The following is a 17406-nucleotide window of genomic DNA, read 5'->3' as shown; positions in this document are numbered from 1 at the left end:
CTGGGAATTGAACTCAGGACCTCTGGAAGAGCAGCCAGTGCTCTTAACTGCTGAGCCATCTCTCCAGCCCCAGCAAAAGTACTAAACAAAACAAACAAACAAACAAACAAAAACCAAAAAACAAAACCCGCCGCTGGGCCGTGGTAGCGCACGCCTTTGATCACACTCAGGAGGCAGAGGCAAGAGGGTCTGTGAGTTCAAGGCTAGCCTAGTCTACATAGTTTGTTCCTGAACATCCAGGGCTACACAGAGAAACATTGTCTCAAAATTAAATAGACAGAGAGATAGACAGACGAGAGAGAGAGACAGATAGACGAGAGAGAGAGAGAGAGAGAGAGAGAGAGAGAGAGAGAGAGAGAGAGAGAGAGAGAGAGAGAGAGAGAGAGAGAGAGAGAATAGACGGGTGGATGATAGATATAGATAGAAAGAGAGAGAGATAAAATAGTACAGCATTTAAGAAGCTTAGGCAACCTGAACTCTGTCGCTCAGTACCCCAATCCTCGCAACCTTCCATGACTTGGTGGGGCAGCAGGAACTGCGCGCTCGTTGACTACACGGAGCTTCGATTGCTATTGGCTGCGGCAGGAAACCACGACCCAATCCCCGCCCAGTAACCCGCCCTCTCCTGGGATCACTTCCGCCACGGGGATCAGTTTCCGGAAGTCCAGCGTGCCCGGCACTCTCGCGCGGGCCGGAGCCAAGATGGAGGAGTACGCGAGAGAGCCGTGGTGAGCTGCCGCAGCCGCCCTTACTGTCCCTTCCCCGCCCCGCCCGCCGTGGTCGGGGTCCGAGGTGCAAGCAGAGCTCTGCGCGGCTCGGCCCCGAGAGTGGGCAGCTCCGGGTGGTGCGGACGAGAGTGACCGGGTGGCTCTTCGGCGCTGTGTGCCGGGAGCCAGCACCCCTGTGACCTTGTGCCTAGCGAGGAGGTCCGGTGCTGGGCTTCGTGGAGCCTTGGAAGCTCCTCCCTGGGGCAGGTGCTGTCGATCTGGTGCGGGGATAGTAGTGATCCCCTTTGCCCTCTGAGGTGACCTTGGACACGGCCCTAGGCCTCGCTTTGCTCAGGTCCTCTGTCAACGAAGGGAGTGTAGATCTCTGAGTGCCATGCTTGAGGCCTTAGTTGTATGGTTAAAAAGGGCCCCCACGAAGAAGCATTTCAGAAGAGTAGACCATAGGTTTCTTCCGAAGTCCAAGGGGTCTGGATGAGCTCCTTGGAGGCTGCAGCGGCATTTCCTGCGTCGTGCAAATTCCTGGAGAAAAAGAGACATAAATGAATATGTGGGAAATAGGAAGAGATGAGCTGCATGTGTTCTCAGAAGAGCCATGAACAGAAATAAATTCATTCAGTAAGCGTTTATTAAGTGAGGGCTCTGTGCTTGGCTCAAGGACCAAACATGAGTAAATCAGGCATAGCAAAGTAGCTATAAATGGGCGTAATAATAGCTATTGAATCTCAAGTTGTCAGAGTAAAGCCTCAGGGGCCCCAAGCAAGTAATTAAACTTTGATATTTAGATTAATCTGGTTTTGTTTCTGTTTATAATGAGAAAGAATCGGTATCCTCAGATCGTGTGCCTTCCTGGGACTTTAAATTATTATTTGGTGGCAGTCTCTGTGCTCCCACCCTCAAAGATATGTTTCAGCCTTCTGTCTCCACACTCTCCTCCTTCAGAGAGGGTTACCAGCACTATCTAAAACAGTATGTGGGTTTAATCATCATCTTAATACTTCCTTTTACCATTTGTTCTCTCTGAATTCTTTATACTATATAAATAGAGTGGAAAGAGTTTGGAGTACCAAAATTGTGCTTTTAGTTGGCTCTACCTAGTTCCTTATTCGTTTTGGGGCAAGCTGCTTAATTTCTGTCTGAGCCTTTGTTCATTTGTAAAATTCAGAGGAGATAGTCGTAATCTTTTTGTCAGGTTAAAAGATTATGAGCTCTAAAGGAAAATTATTCAGATTCTTGTGGGCAGTAATGGTAAGTTTAAGAGCATACTTGTTCTTATACTGATGTCTGTGGGCTGCTCACTATAATGCTTGCCTTTTTGTAAGGAGGGACCATAGGTTGGGGGTTAAGACAAGGTTTGCCATGTAGCCCAGGCTAGCCTCTGACTCTTGATCCGTCTGCCTCTTCCAAGTGCTGGGATTACTAGTGTGTGCCACCACTCCCAGCTCTCTGCTTATCTCTTGAGACTGTCTGATAGATTGAGAAATTTCTGTTACTTTGCTAACTTTAGATTTCGTTGTGAAATTGTTTATAAACCTGAGTAAGGCTCTCTGTGCCTGCCCAGATAGCATATGAACTATAGAGACAGTAGTCTTAGTGTTTGTTTCACAGAATTCGTTTAGATTTGAAACATGGTGGATGATGTGTGCCAGCAGTGAACTACCAGCTTTTTATTTGGAAGAGATGGTGGTGGAAGAATGATAACTCCACTGAGAGTCGACTGAAACAGAATTTACCCTGTGCCGTGTGTGTGTGTGTGTGTGTGTGTGTGTGTGTGTGTGTGTGTGTGTGTGTGTAAATAGGCTTTGTGTGATACACAAAAGAGAAACTTACATAAATCTTTACAGTAATACAGTTGACTTAATAAGGCTGGAGATGTTATATGTCAGGTCCTGGGTTCTAGACAGACTGATTAGCCAGGTCCCTAGAGTAGTCGTTCTGATCTCCTGATCAAATTACTCAGATTTCAGTGTTGTATAAGTTAGAGTGCCACATTTGGATGTTGGGTTTACAAATTTAACTTCTAATTATGAGATATTATTCTGGTGTGTTAAATGGATCAGATGCAAATTAAAGTTTAAAATGCTGTCTTGAACTTATCCTGAAAAGATTTCAGACTTAAAAATGTGTCTGCAGCTACTGAATCTTCATTGGGTTCCTGCTTTAAAACTTATTCTGGACCGTGGTGCCGAATGCCTTTAATCCCAGCACTCAGGAGGCAGAGGCAGGCGGATCTCTGTAAGTTCGAAGCCAGCCTGGTCTACAAAGTGAGATCCAGGACAACAGGGATGTTACACAGAGAAACCCTGTCTCGGAAAAAAAAAACAAAAAAAAAAAACAAAAAACTTAATGCCAATGGGAGCATACCCTAATTTCTTTTTTGTTTGTTTATTTGTTTTTGTTTTTTCGAGACAGGGTTTCTTTGTGTAGCTTTGCACCTTTCCTGGAACTCACTCTGTAGCCCAGGCTGGCCTCGAACTCACAGAGTTCCGCCTGGCTCTGCCTCTCGAGTGCTGGGGTAAAAGGCGTGTGCCACCACTGCCCGGCCGAGTACCCTAATTTCTATAAACTTATAGTGCCTAACTTGGAACAGACTTCTGATAAATTATTGTGAGTGAATAAAACCCTGAGTATGATGTTACGGACGTGTAATACCGACACTCGGGAGGATGAAGCACCAGCTTGAGGCCAGACAATTTAGCAAGGCATAGACCACACCATACTACCATTCTTTAAAAAAAGATGTGATGTTAAATCCTTCTGCCTTCGAGGACTTGAGACTGGATAGCTATGGATGTGTTTAGTATCTTTGCCCCTATTTTACAATCTAAAAGTTTATTGGCTGTAGTGGACCCCACACTGGAATCTGTTGCATCCCTTCATTTATTAAGCAAAGAAAGTTTTCTGGTTTATATGGTTTATGAGAAATAAGGTCATCTTTCTCCCTCTTCCCCCTGTTTTTAGCCCCTGGCGAATTGTGGACGACTGTGGTGGTGCCTTTACCATGGGTACCATAGGTGGTGGTATCTTTCAAGCCTTCAAAGGTTTTCGAAATTCTCCAGTGGTGAGTGGGTGATTGGTTTTATTTTATCTTCACTGGAAGCCAGGACTGGTTGATGATATCGATGGTCCCATCAGTGGGTTAGAAATATATTACACTTATAATCTATTATATATATTTTTATCTTATTATTACTTTTTGTGTATATGGGTGTTTTGTCTGCATGTATGTCTATGCACTGCTTGGTGCCTGGTGCCCGTGGATCAGATCCCTTGGAACTGGAGTTACACAGAGTTGTGAGCTGCTATGTGGATGCTGGGAATTGAACCTGGGTCCTCTGGAAGAGCAGTCAGTGCTCTTAACCACTGAGCCATCTCTCCAGCCCTGTTTGTTTTATGTATGTGGATGTTTTACCTGCATGTCTGTCTGCATACCATGTGCATGCCTGGTGCCCACAGAGGCCGGAAGAAGGCATGGGATCTTCTGGGACTGGAGTTACAGACTGTTGTGAGTTACCATGTAGATGCTGGGAATCCAACCTGGATCCTCTGGATCCAGTGCTCCCAACCACTGAGCCATCTCTGCAGCCCCTAATCTGTTACATTTTAGAACCACTTCCTTTTGTTTTTGTTATAGGGAGTAAACCACAGACTCCGAGGGAGTTTGACGGCTATTAAAACCAGGGCTCCACAGTTGGGAGGTAAGGAGAATGTTTCCGCTTATACAGACTTCCTGCTTTCCTGAATGTGAGGCTGCCTGTCCCTGCCTGTCCCCCTTCCCTCTCTTCCTTCATCCCCATACAGAACTCAAATTCATGATCTTCCTGCCCCAGTGTCCTGTGTGCTAAGATTGCCGGAGTTCAGCCAGCGAATTCTTTATCTTTTTTCTTTTTATATTAGTGATTTTCGTTTACTCTGCTTGTCTAGTATCCTGTAAGTTCTTTTTGATTGATGCTTTGTTTGGAAAGTTAAGTTGGATTATTATGTTTTAAAAATCTTGTTTCTGTCATTCAGGTATTCAGTGTTTGTTTTGTTTTAAATTATCTTAGTTAGGGTTTCTTTTCTTTCTTTCTTTTTTGAGACAGGGTTTCTCTGTGTAGCCCTGGCTGTCCTGGAACTGGCTCTGTAGATCAGGCTGATCTCGAACTCACAGAGATCCACCTGCTTCTGGCCCCTGAATGCTGGGACTCAAGGTGTGCACCACTACTGCCCAGCTGTTAGGATTTCTGTTGCTGCAACAAAACACCATGACCAGAAAGCAAGTTTATTTGGCTTACACTTCCATATCACTATTCATCATCAAAGGAAATCAGGACAGGAACTCAAACAGGGCAGGAACCTGGAGGCAGGAGCTGATGCCAAGGCCATGGAAGGGTGCTGCTTACTGGCTTGCTTCCCATAACTTTTTTATCCTGTTTTCTTAGTGGGCTGGGCTCTCCCCCATCAATCACTAATTAAGAAAACACATTACGTCTGAGTCTTCTGGAGGCCTTTTTGTCAATTGAGATTCCCTCCTTTCAGATAACTAGCTTGTGTCAAGTTGACATAAAACTAGCCAGCAAAAACCCCCTTTTCCAGAAGGACTGTGTTCAAAGCTCAGTCTTGGAGAGGCAGAAATGGTAGTTTCTAGGATAGCATAATGCTGAAGAGAAATGTGATGTAAAGGATCAGAGAGACCAGTTAAACTGGGTTTCCAAGGTTGACATTAAGAATTGTACAGAAGGGGTTGGGGATTTAGCTCAGTGGTAGAGTGCTTGCCTAGCAAGTGCAAGGCCCTGGGTTCAGTCCTCGGCTCCAAAAAAAAAAAAGAATTGTGCAGAAACCAGTGCAAAATGTCAGAAGATTATAAAAACACAGCCTTATAAAACTTTGTTACTCAGCAGCTGGAAGAAAAGAGATGACCTTTTTTTAATTTCACACTTTTTTTAAGTGTGGATATTATGTTCACATACAACGATACAACATCAGATCAAGAGCTGACTATTTTTCATAAGTCATGGTAAAGACTCAACACTTGGGCTAGAGAGATGGCTTAGGGGTTAAGAGCATTGGCTACTCTTTCAGAGGACTTGAGTTCAATTCCCACATCCACATGGTATCTGTACACCATCTCTGTTTCCAGCTCTAGGGGATCTAGGCCTCCTTCTGGCCTCTGGCACCAGGTACTTTACCTGTTTAGGGTGTGTGTGTGTGTGTGTGTGTGTGTGTGTGTGTGTAGTTCAGAGAGCAACTTGTAAGAATCTGTTCTCTTTCTACCATGTGGGTACCCAGGTCATCATGCTTGGTATTCTTAGCCCCTGAACCGTCTCACTGGCCCTGTTTCTCAGGAACAAGTGTTGTGGTTTGCTGGCATGTGTATATACACCAACTGTGTGCCTGATGCCCAGAGAGGCCAGAAGCAGGTTTGGATCTCCTAGAACTAGATATAAATGGGTGTGAGCTGCCATGTGGGTGCTGGAAATGGACCCTGAGTCCTGGAAAAGCAGCCAGTGCTCTCAACCCCTAAGCCATCTCTCCAGCTGGAACAGAAATGAGGGACCTCTTCTGTGCTCAGCTGGTCCTGAACATGTGAGAACTGGAGAAAGCCCATGGAGTGATGTGGTTCAGACATTTGTTGAAGCCCAGTTTGTTGTTCTTGTAGCATCCTGTTTCCCACCTCACTGAGACTGTAGAGCAGTGGTTCTCAACCTTCCTAATGCTGTGACCCTTTAATACAGTTCCTCATGCTGTGCTGACCCCAGCCATAAAACTGTTTTCCTCGCTACTTCAGAACTGTAATTTTGCTGCTGTTATGAATTGTGATGTAAATATCTGATACATAACCACCAGAGGGGTCTGGACCACCATTTGAGAACCCACTGATTTAGAGGGTAAATAAAACGTGATTAGGCCTCCTGTGTCTTAACTCCGTGACACTCGGTGAAGAAAGGAAAGATGAAAAACTAAATCATGAACAGAAGGAAACAGGAGCCTTTGGTTTGGAGTATTGTTGTGTAAACACAGGTGTGCTATTTTAGAAGAGTGATTTACAAGTTTTTAGACACTTGCAGCTTCATGTAGGCTAGGCTTATCTCTTCCTTCTAGCTTGTTTTATGGTGCTGGGGATTGAAGCCAGGCCTCTGTACATGCTGGGCAAGAGCTCCACCACTGACCTAATCCAGCCCCTGGATTTTGTTTTTTCTCTCCTTGCCCCCACCCCCTTTCAGAAGAGTTGGAGATCTTATTACAATTTTTCTTAAGATTTATTTTTGTTCATGTTGTATTTGTGCGGTTCTGTGTGTCTGCCACATGTATGTAGGTCCCATGGAGGCCAGAAGAGGGTATCAGATCCCTGGAGCTGGGGTTACGGTGATTGTGAGCTATCTGACATGGGTGATGGGACCTGAGCTCAAGTCTTGTGCAGGAGCGGCACGCGCTGTCCACCACTGAGTCAGTCCTGTCTCCAGCCCCAAGACTCTTTACTATTAGCTGGAAGCACAAGTTAGTAGAAAGAGAGGCACACTGAGCGTGGGTGTCTGCTCTAAGAGGCAAATGCTTTCTCTTTTCTCTGCTAGATGTGCTTATTGGATAACCAGGGCCAGCTTCAAAGCACACTTACTTGACTATGATATTAATAATAATATAAAAGTAAGACAAAAGAGAAATTTAAGCGAGTTGCTTTGTTTTGTTTGTTTTGATTTGTTTTATAAAACAGGTAGCTTTGCAGTTTGGGGAGGGCTGTTTTCCATGATCGACTGCAGCATGGTTCAGATAAGAGGCAAAGAAGATCCCTGGAACTCCATCACTAGCGGTGCCTTGACAGGAGCCATCCTGGCAGCGAGAAGTGAGTGAGCACTGCTGTGCTGTTTGTCTCGGCGACACTGGAATTGGACATGGTGGGCGGGCCTACACTGACCTGTAGCCTCAGGCCACTAAGTAAACCATCACTGGCGTACTACTGGGAGTCAGGGTTTAGAGCCACCTCGTCTGCCTTCAGTCAGTCAGTAAGACCTGTCTTTAATCCCAGCACTCTGGAGGCAGAGGCAGGCGGGGTCTACAGAGTGAGTTCCAGGATGGCCAGGACTACACAGAGAAACCTGTCTCAAAAAACCAAACCAAAATTACTAAAACCTGTAATGTATGAAACTGAGACTTGCCTGATGTGGTACAGAATGAATATTTATGGTGATCTGAAAGTAAGGGTAAAGCAGTGAAGGATGGGGTTGTTAAAATTTATTAGTAGTACATTATTTATTTGTGGGTGGGTGGGCACATGTGCCAGGTGAGGACGAAGGACAATGGCAGGAGCTGCTTCTCCTACCACTTGGCTTCCAGGAACTGAATCCAGTGCCTCTACCTACTGATTCCATCTCATCGGCCCACTGCTTGTTTGTCTGCTGACAGGGTCTCATGTAGTCAGCTCAGAATGGCCTTGCACACCTTCTCTTTTTGCCCGTGCTCCTCAAGTTCGGGGATTACAGGTGTGTGACCCTTGGTGTGTTACAGTGGTTAAGAACACGGGCCATTTGCTTGTGTGACTGGTAGAATGCCAAAGTCTCTGTGCTGTAGTTTCACAAGATCTCTTGACTTAACAGTACTGCCACATCCAGCTGTTAGGATGGCATAGAGATCGTCCTCTGGACCTTCAGGACAGCGCAAACCAGAATTCCTTTGGGCTTAGGCTAGAAGTTTTAAACTTTTTCTTGTAAAAGTCAGGCATTAATAGTAAAGTAGTTTCCTCTATTATATTAATTTAATTTCGTGTGTGTGTGTGTGTGTGTGTGTGTGTGTGTGTGTGTAAGAGAGAGAGAGAGAGAGAGAGAGTGTTTACGTGTGCTGCATGTGGAAGTCAGAGGACAGCTTGTGGACTGGTTCTTCTTCTGTTGGAGGTGTGTCACTGAGGGTGGGCTTGTCCCCAGGTAGTGGAACCCCTTGGAAAGGACTAGGTGGTATGGTCTTGTCAGAGGTGTCTTACTGAGGGTGAGCTTTGAGATTTCAGAAGACTTGTGCCATCTTCTGCCTCCTGCTTGTGGATGGATTAGGCTTGGCAGCAAGCACCTTTACCTAATGAGCCATTTGGCTGTGCCAGAAATAAATATTTTATACTTATGGAGTATGTGATCTGGTTTGTTGGTTGTTTTTTGTTGTTGTTGTTTTGTTTGATTTGGTTTTTGTTGTTGTTTCTTCAGTTGGCTTTTTGTTTTGTTTTGTTTCTGTTTGTTTGTTGTTGGTTTTGAGACAGGGTCTTACTGTTTAACCTTGGCTTGTCTGGAACTTAGTAGGCTAGCCTGCCTCTGCTTCTGAGGGATGGAATCAAAGGTGTGAACCACCCCACCAGTGCACAGGGTTTCTCTGTGTAGCTTTGGTGCCTGTCCTGGATCTCGCTCTGTTAGACCAGGCTGGCCTCAAACTCACAGAGATCCGCCTGGCTCTACTTCCTGAGTGCTGGGATGAAAGGCGTGCACCACCACCGCCCAGCCTAATACAGCTTTTATATTGATTACTTTTCTATTGCTGTGATAAGACACCATAACCAAGGCAATATAAAGAATAAAGTTTATTTAGGGTTCCCAGTTTCAGAGGGTTAGAATACTTGATGGTGGAGCAGGCCTAGCAGGTGGCAGGTGGCTGGAGCAGCATCCATCCACAAGCAGGAGGCAGAAGATGGCACAAGTCTTCTGAAATCTCAAAGCTCACCCTCAGTAAGACACCTCTGACAAGACCATACCACCTAGTCCTTTCCAAGGGGTTCCACTACCTGGGGACAAGCCCACCCTCAGTGACACACCTCCAACAAGACCACACCACCTAATCCTTTCCAAGGGGTTCCACTACTTGGGAACCGAGTATTTAAACACATGAGCCTAAGGGGGCCATCGTGTTGAAACCACCACAGCTTTGTTTAAAAAAGCAGGCTGTGGGCTGGAGTTGACCTCTCAGCCATTGTTTGCTGACTGTGGTCTTGGACAGTGGAAGAGTTTGAGAATGAGAGAAACATAAAACTTATATGGACAGCCCTTTCCTTTAAAGTAATCTTTGTTATTAATGTCTTCAGATGGGCCGGTAGCCATGGTTGGGTCAGCTGCGATGGGAGGCATTCTCCTAGCTTTGATTGAAGGAGCTGGTATCTTGTTGACAAGGTTTGCCTCTGCACAGTTTCCCAATGGTAAGTCCTTTCTCTCCTTAATGCTTTAAGTTCATTCACATGGGAATGGTTTCCTGACATTAAGAAAAAAAATGCTAGTTTAAAAAATAATAGGTGTGGCTAGAGAGCTGGCTCAGCAGTTACCAGCTCCTGCTGCATTTGCAGAGGATCCAGGTTCTGTGCTCTATGCCCACTCCTTCATTCACAACTACCTGTAATGCCTCTCTAGTTCCAAGCAGATCTGATGACCTCTTCTGGCCTCCACAGGCACTACACGTGTGTGTGGGATACATACAGACAATGCACATAAACAAAAACTAAATTTTAAAGTAATAGGCTTGTAATTATCATGTTTATAGTCAATAGGTGACAAAATGTTTTGGCTACTTGATTGTTTGGTGACATAATTTGGTGTTCATCTTTCTTTGTAGGCATCAAGATTTATCAGTGTTCATTTACTTACTTTGAGGAGTTTCTGGTCATTGAAAGATACTCAGATATGTAATAATGATGGTAGTTGACCACTTCTTGCTGTGTATGTGTGTAGCAGGACTGTTACAGTTCCTGACAATAGAGGGGTGAGGAAGACGGTTCCTGACCTCAGGGACTTACATTCTAGGGAGCTCAGACCGACAGCAGAGTCATGAGATTATCCTACCCAAACAGTACTGCTTTCGAGAGTATAAAATAGGCTGGGCATGGTGGCGAAGGCCTTAAATCCCAGCACTCAGGAAGCAGAAGCAGGCAGATGTCTTAGGTTCCAGGACTACACAGAGAAGCCCTGTCCTGAAAAGCCAAAGTAAAAGAAAAGAGTATAAAATAGACTGGAGTGTGACTGGAGTTAGGGTGGGGGGTCACATTGGAGTTACCGGAAAGGTGAGAGTTAACTTGTGGACTCGCTAATCATTTGATGGGTGTGGCTGGCTACCTGCTCATTAGCTTTCAGACTTTCTTATCTAAGCGTTCAGTGTATAAATGGAAATATCCCTTGGATATTAGCTATTAACTCACCTTCACATGAGCTTAATCCCCATAATACATGTTTTAAAAAAAAAGTCAGGCATGGTAACACATGCTTATAATCCCAGCACTCTGGATGTCATGGTAGGTTAAAAGTTCCAGGACATTGTGAGACCCTGTCTCAAAAAACAAGTTAGGGGCTGAAGAGATCAACTCAGTTGTTAGGAGTTCCTCCTGTTCTTATAGATGACCTGACTCAGTTTCCGGCATTCACACCAGGCATCTCACAACTACCTTTAACTCCAGCTCCAGGGGCTCCAACAGCCTCTTCTGGACTCTGAGGGCACCCACACTCACAGGCAGACACACACACACACACACACACACACACACACACACTTAAAAATCTTAAAACTGGGCATGATGGCACACGCCTTTAATATCAGCACTTGGAAGGTAGACAGATAATTTGAGTTCTAGGCCAGCCTATTCTATCTAGTGAGTTCCAGGACAGACAAGACCACACAATAGAACCCATCTCAAAAATAAAAAATAAAAAAATAAAACAAGTCTTAAAATAAAACAAAGTAGAGGCCTCCTGAGAAGCCACAGGTGAGGTTTCCCTGTAGTTTCTACATGTATGCAATGTCACACATGCATACACACACACACACACACACACACACACACACACAAACTTGACCTGGCATTTGAGGAAGAGAATAGGAGGAATAATAAGACATGTTGAAAATTATTTGGAGCTTGGATAAGACTCAGCATAGAGTTCGAAACAGACCGTTCTTGATTTGATTTCCCTGAGGCACCAAGGGAGAGCTGTGATCTTGGCACGATTTCTGAGCACACGACTCAGTAGATGTTAGTGGTTGATCTAGATGCCCTACTCGTTTTACTTCCTGTTTTATAGTACTTTGTTCTGAGTTTGCACTCTTACGGTGGCCACGTTCTAATTTTGCTGTTCAGTTTTTGGTCGTTTTAGTATAAAACAGTTTCATATTTTTAGACATTCAGAACTATATGTAACCAAAACTTAGTTTTATTCCACTGAGAGTCGCCTTTCTAATAATCAAATCTCACCATTTATATCGATGTCCCCTAAACGCAGTGCATGTTATTTTTAGCTGAGACGTACTTTTGGCCAGGAATGACACAAGCCAGTAATCTCACACTTAGGAGGTAGAGGTAGAGGGATAAAGACTCAAGGCTAGCCTCTGCTACGTAACAAATTCAAAACCAACTAGGGCTACGTGAGACTTTAAGAGAGATGTGGGGTGGGTGGGTGTGCTTTTAAGAATTGAACAAAGGGCATTGGAGACATGGTTTAGCTCTTAAGAGCATTGGCTGCTCTTCCAGAGGATCGGAGTTTGATTCCCAGCACCACATGGCAGTGCACAACTATCTGTAACTCCTGTTCCAGGGGATTCAGTGCCCTCTTCTAGCCTTGGAGGGTGTGAGGCATACATATAATACACAGACATACATACAGGCAAAACACTCATAATAATAAATAAGTAAATAATTTAAAGTTCAAGGTCATCTTTCTTTGGCTACTGTCTTAGTTAAGGTTATATGCTGTGGGATGTTCTGTATGTCAAGTGTGTTGCTGATTGGTCAATAAATAAATCACTGATTGGCTAGTGGCCAGGCAGGAAGTATAGGCGGGACAAGGAGGAGAATAAAGCTGGGAAGTGGAAGGCTGAGTCAGAGAGACACTGCCAGCCACCACGATGAGAAACAGCATGTGACGATGCCGGTAAGCCACGAGCCATGTGGCAAGGTATAGATTAATAGAAATGGATTAATTTAAGCTATAAGAACAGTTAGCAAGAAGCCTGCCATGGCCATACAGTTTGTAACCAGTATAAGTGTCTGTGTTTACTTGGTTGGATCTGAGCGGCTGTGGGACTGGCGGGTGACAGAGATTTGTCCTGACTGTGGGCCAGGCAGGAAAACTCTAGCTACAGTTGTATTGCTGTGATGGAACACCATAAGCAAAGTGGAGGGACCTGTTGAGAAGATGATCTTTAGATGATGACAGTAATGTGGAAGTGTAAGCCCCATAAACCCTTGCCTCCCACAAGTGTCTTTTGGTCATGATGTTTCATAACAATAGAACCCCCAACCAGAACATTCCTTTCAGATGACTCTAGCTTGTGTCAAGTGGACATAAAACCAGCCAAAACAGCTACATAGCAAATTTTGAGGCTAGCCGGGGCTATGTGAGAGTCTCAAAAATTTTTTTGTTGTTGTTATTGTTGTTCCTGGGCTCTCTTTTGGAAATAAAACTGTAAATTTTATTGTATAACAAGCTATGGGGCAGCTTCCCATTTCAGATCTTGTTTTATTGGTTTTGTTCTTTGTCTTTTTTTAAACTTCTTTATTTGGTTTTCAGGATGGTCCTCACAGAGTTGTTATTTAAGTTGGATTAGTGAGTTCTTTTAAACATAACTAAGGGGTTGTAATTTAGTGGTAAACTTAGGGCTTTCATAGCTTCGCAGGAGCCCTGGATTTATCCCATTACTGCCAAAGAACAAAAACATACCTAAGGTCATTTAAGTTTTGTCAATATAATTTTAAATGGATACTAAAATATGTGTCAAGAGGGGCTGGAGAGACGGCTCAGTGGTTAAGAGTACTTGCTGCTCTTTCAGAGGACCCAAGTTCAGGTTCTAGCCTTCACATTGGGGAGCTCACAACTTTCTCTAATTCCAGCTCCGGGGGATCCAGCACCCTCTTCTGGCCTCCATGGTACTCGCATGCACGTACATTGACACACATGCAGATACATTTAAATTTTTTAAGCTTTTTTAGAAATGTATCCAGAGGAGCTGAAGAGTTGGCTCAGTTATTAAGAGCCCTTTACTGCTTTTGCAGAAGACCAAGGTTCAGTTCTCAGTACGCACATGGCAGCTCACAACTGTCTGGAACTCCAGTCTTTCTGACTTCCGTAGGCTTCTGCACACTGGTGCACACACATACATGTGCACACATACTCGTAAATTTTTCTAACTGTACTAAGAAACAGCAGGTTTTGTTTTGTTGTCATTTTCTGCCTGTCTTGATCCAGGGAAACTTACTATAGCAGTTGCTTTAAACACTGCTGCCTCTGGGACTGAGAACATAACTCAGTTGGTAGAGTGTTTGAGTAGCATAGACAAAGCCCTGGGCTCACTCCTCAGCAACACATAAACTAGGGTGATAGGCACACCTGTAATCCTAGCACTTGGGAGTGGAGGCAGGAGGATCAGGAGATCCAGCTCATCTCTATATAGCAAGTTCATGGCCAGCCTAATCTGAGGGAGACCACGTCTCAAACAAAACAAAACACTAATTTTTCTGTTATGAATCCATCTGAATTTCCTGGCTATCCATTCTGGAACACCTGGGAAGCCAGTCTGTCCTGTGATAAATCTGAAGGGTCTCCAGACCTCTGGTGGGAAATCACAAGATCCTTATAAAGAAATTCCAACTACAGTTGCAGTATAGCAGTAACTTTGAAGCTGATTCATTTCTATTCTACAGAGGCATGCTTTTTAATCGGATGCCGTTCTTTTAAACTCCTTTTCTGTCTCCATTGCAGGCCCTCAGTTTGCTGAAGACCACTCACAGCTGCCTTCAAGCCAGTTACCACCCTCACCCTTCGGAGACTACCGACAGTATCAGTAGGACATCTTTCCCAGGATCCTGTAACTGGGTGGACTGTAGTTCAGTAGGGCTTCAGAAGATGAAGTTACAGTCTTTAAAGCCGTAGGTGGGGCAGCCGTGGCCCAGCGGGCCATGAAGAGACATTTAGCACATTTTTCTATTTAAAAGAGACTCAGAGGGGAGAGAGATACTGAGTTTATTTATTCACACTCGGATTGCATTTGTGATCAAAATAAATGTCTAATACCATTTAAAGAGCATATATATGCTTAGAAGATGAAGGACCAAAGGGCAAATAACAGTGAAACTCGACCATCATTTCCTTCAGGACTTCTCTGCCTGGTGTTTTGTGTACAGTTATTCAGACAATAAAAGGTTCCTGAGACTTAACATTTCCTTTTAAAGTTATAGAGTTCTGCCTTTCATGCTGAGCATACTTCAGATAATGCATGTTTATGCCAACTCCTCATCTTACTTGAAATGAATTGTATATGAGAAGGATTATGTAATCAGCATGAATCATTTCACAGGGAAAGAATTGAAAGATATGCCTACGTGTTCATCCTTTGCTTTGAAAACAAAATGATGTCTTGGTTTAGCAGATGCTGGGTAGCTGGGCGTAGTTGCACACCTTTAATCCCAGAGGCAGAGGCAAGTGGATCTCTGTGAGTTCCAGGCCACCCTGGGCTAAATGGAGAGACCCTGTCTCAAAAAAAGAAGATACTAGATATAAAACTCTTTTAGGACTGCCATCTCTGGGTTCCTAGTCATCAGAACAACTTGCTTCCAATATACCCAACTCTGTATGAGAATGACTCTTAGAAGGGCGGGTTAGGGTATAGTGTGTGCTTGAAAATAAAGAGGATAGATTGATGGCTCACACCTATAAACCCATCACTTGAGAGACTGAGACTGAGGCAGGAGGATCCAAATTTAAGGCCAAACTTGACACCAGTCTCAAAAAATCAAAGAGAAAGAAGAAAATGCTTGCTTGGATTGTTTCAAGTCCCCTGCAGCTGATTTTCAAGCTGTGCTGTGGGGTCTGGTAGGGCTAGAACTCACTCAACCTTACAAAGCAGGGCAGTTTCCTGCTTGCGTTAGGGGTGCTGTGGCCTTTAGAAGGCATGTTGTGAACCAACACATCTGCCTTGCAGCTCAAGGGTATACACATAGTAAGTGCTTAACTACTCCTTGTACTTTGATTATTTGTGGGTTGTTTTGGGTTGGGGGGGGTCTTTTCTTTTGGTTTGTGTGTGTGACAATATATAAAATAGTATTTATCATTTTAGACATTTGTACGTGTGTTTCAGTGGCTTGGGAACACAAGCACAATGTTTAACCACTAGCGTTCTTTGTGCTCAGAGTGTTACCGGCCTGGTGGTTGTAATCTCAGCACTTGGAAGGCAGAGGCAGGAGGATGGTGAGTGCAATGCCAGCCTGTCTCAAAACAGTGAAAGCTAGCCTCCCTGATAGAAACTCTGTACTGTTAAACAGTAACTCCTTCCCTTCACCCCTATCCCTAACCCCTGGTAATAATCCACTGTCTGAATTTGCCTATCTGAGGTACCTCATATGCATGGAATCATACAGACTCATTTTGCACCTGTCTTAATTCACTTAGCATAATGTTTGCAGGTCCATTCATCCTGGGAATTCTAATTCTTTAATTTTGTGTCTGAATATTTCCTTGTGTACATATACCAACTGATTTTACTTATTCAGCTCTTGATGGTAACAAGCTGTTTCCAACCCCAGCTATGGTGAATTACACCCTGGAGTGCAAGTATCTATTTGAGTCCCTACTTTAAGTTCTCTTGGCTATTTACCTAAGATTGCTGGTCATGTGATCGTTCTATCTTTAACTCTGAGGAGCTGCCAAACAGTTTTCCACAGGACTGCACCATTTTACTATTCCCAGGAGCAATGCAAGAGGATTCTCTGTCTCCGCTTCCTTGCCAAACAGAGCTGTTACCCTCCCCACTCCATGCTAGGATTAAACCCAGGCCCTCTTGGCTGCCAAGCATGTATACAACCACTGAGCCATACCCTTGCCCCTCTCCCTTTAAAGGGACTTTCTAGCCCCCCCCCCCCCCACGTGTGAAGTAATATGTATTTGAAGTAATATGTATTTGAAGTTAGGTTTGATTTGGTTTGATTTTTTTTTTTTTTTTTTTTTTTTTTTTTTTTTTTTTTGGTTTTTTCGAGACAGGGTTTCTCTGTGTAGCTTTGCGCCTTTCCTGGAATTCACTTTGGAGACCAGGCTGGCCTCGAACTCACAGAGTGGTTTGATTTTTTTGAGAGTCTAGTTCACTGGCTTTGATTTGCATTTCCCTAAAAATGTAATGAAATGAATTTGGGGCATAATCTATTAGATGTACAGCCTTCAAGCTTTTCATCTTAAAATGAGGAAATGTGTATTAGAGCATTCAGGTAGCACATCTTTAAATGGCATGTCAGTAAGTTCCTTTCGTGTGAATTCTAGCTCTTTGATGTTGATTCACATGTAATGATGACATTTTTGCCACTTTATCGGGTAACTCTGGGGTCTTCAGTCTAGCATACTTGATTTTGTGTGTGTGTGTGTTTTGAAATAGTTTGGCTATGTAATCTGGGCTGTCCTCTAACTTGGGAGCCTTCTGCCTCAGCTTCCTGAGTCCTGAGATTGGAGGCCTAGCCCACTAAGCTTTGTTTTTCTTTTCTTTGTGGTTCTGGAGAGGCAGCCTAGCTAGGGCCTTGCTCCTCCTGAGCAGCACTCTATCACTGAGCCATCCCTAGCCCCTGAGACGGTTCTTGACTACAATAAATTTTCTGGAAATAATATGGGTAGTTGAGAGGTAAAAGAAAGATAACCGGTTTGTTTTGGTTTCTTTGAAATTATATTTCCTTCTACCAGCATGAGATGGGAAACTGGGTGAAACCAGTGGTGTTTCCAAGGCT

General features: G+C 44.1%; 1 protein-coding gene across 2 annotated transcripts; it reads left to right on the top strand.

The window, feature by feature from the left end:
• The first annotated feature begins 596 nt into the window (after window positions 1–596).
• On the top strand, window positions 597–14859 carry Timm17a (translocase of inner mitochondrial membrane 17A). 2 transcript variants are annotated; one of them, XM_052737042.1, is made up of 6 exons: window positions 597–728; window positions 3687–3786; window positions 4360–4423; window positions 7417–7545; window positions 9757–9867; window positions 14405–14859. In XM_052737042.1, the coding sequence occupies exons 1-6, from the start codon at window positions 703–705 to the stop codon at window positions 14488–14490; spliced, it is 516 nt and encodes a 171-aa protein (XP_052593002.1). In that variant the 5' UTR covers window positions 597–702; the 3' UTR covers window positions 14491–14859. The 2 variants fall into 2 exon arrangements, with proteins under 2 accessions (XP_052593002.1, XP_052593003.1); XM_052737043.1 differs by lacking the exons at window positions 597–728; window positions 4360–4423.
• The last annotated feature ends 2547 nt before the right edge of the window (window positions 14860–17406 follow it).

This window comes from Peromyscus californicus, unplaced genomic scaffold, assembly GCF_007827085.1.
Source record: "Peromyscus californicus insignis strain IS unplaced genomic scaffold, ASM782708v3 Scaffold_14__1_contigs__length_90479793_seg_2, whole genome shotgun sequence".
Classification (NCBI taxonomy): Eukaryota; Metazoa; Chordata; class Mammalia; order Rodentia; family Cricetidae; genus Peromyscus; species Peromyscus californicus.
The sequence above is the reverse complement of the archived record's forward strand: the minus strand, read 5'-3'. Positions and strand labels throughout refer to the sequence as shown.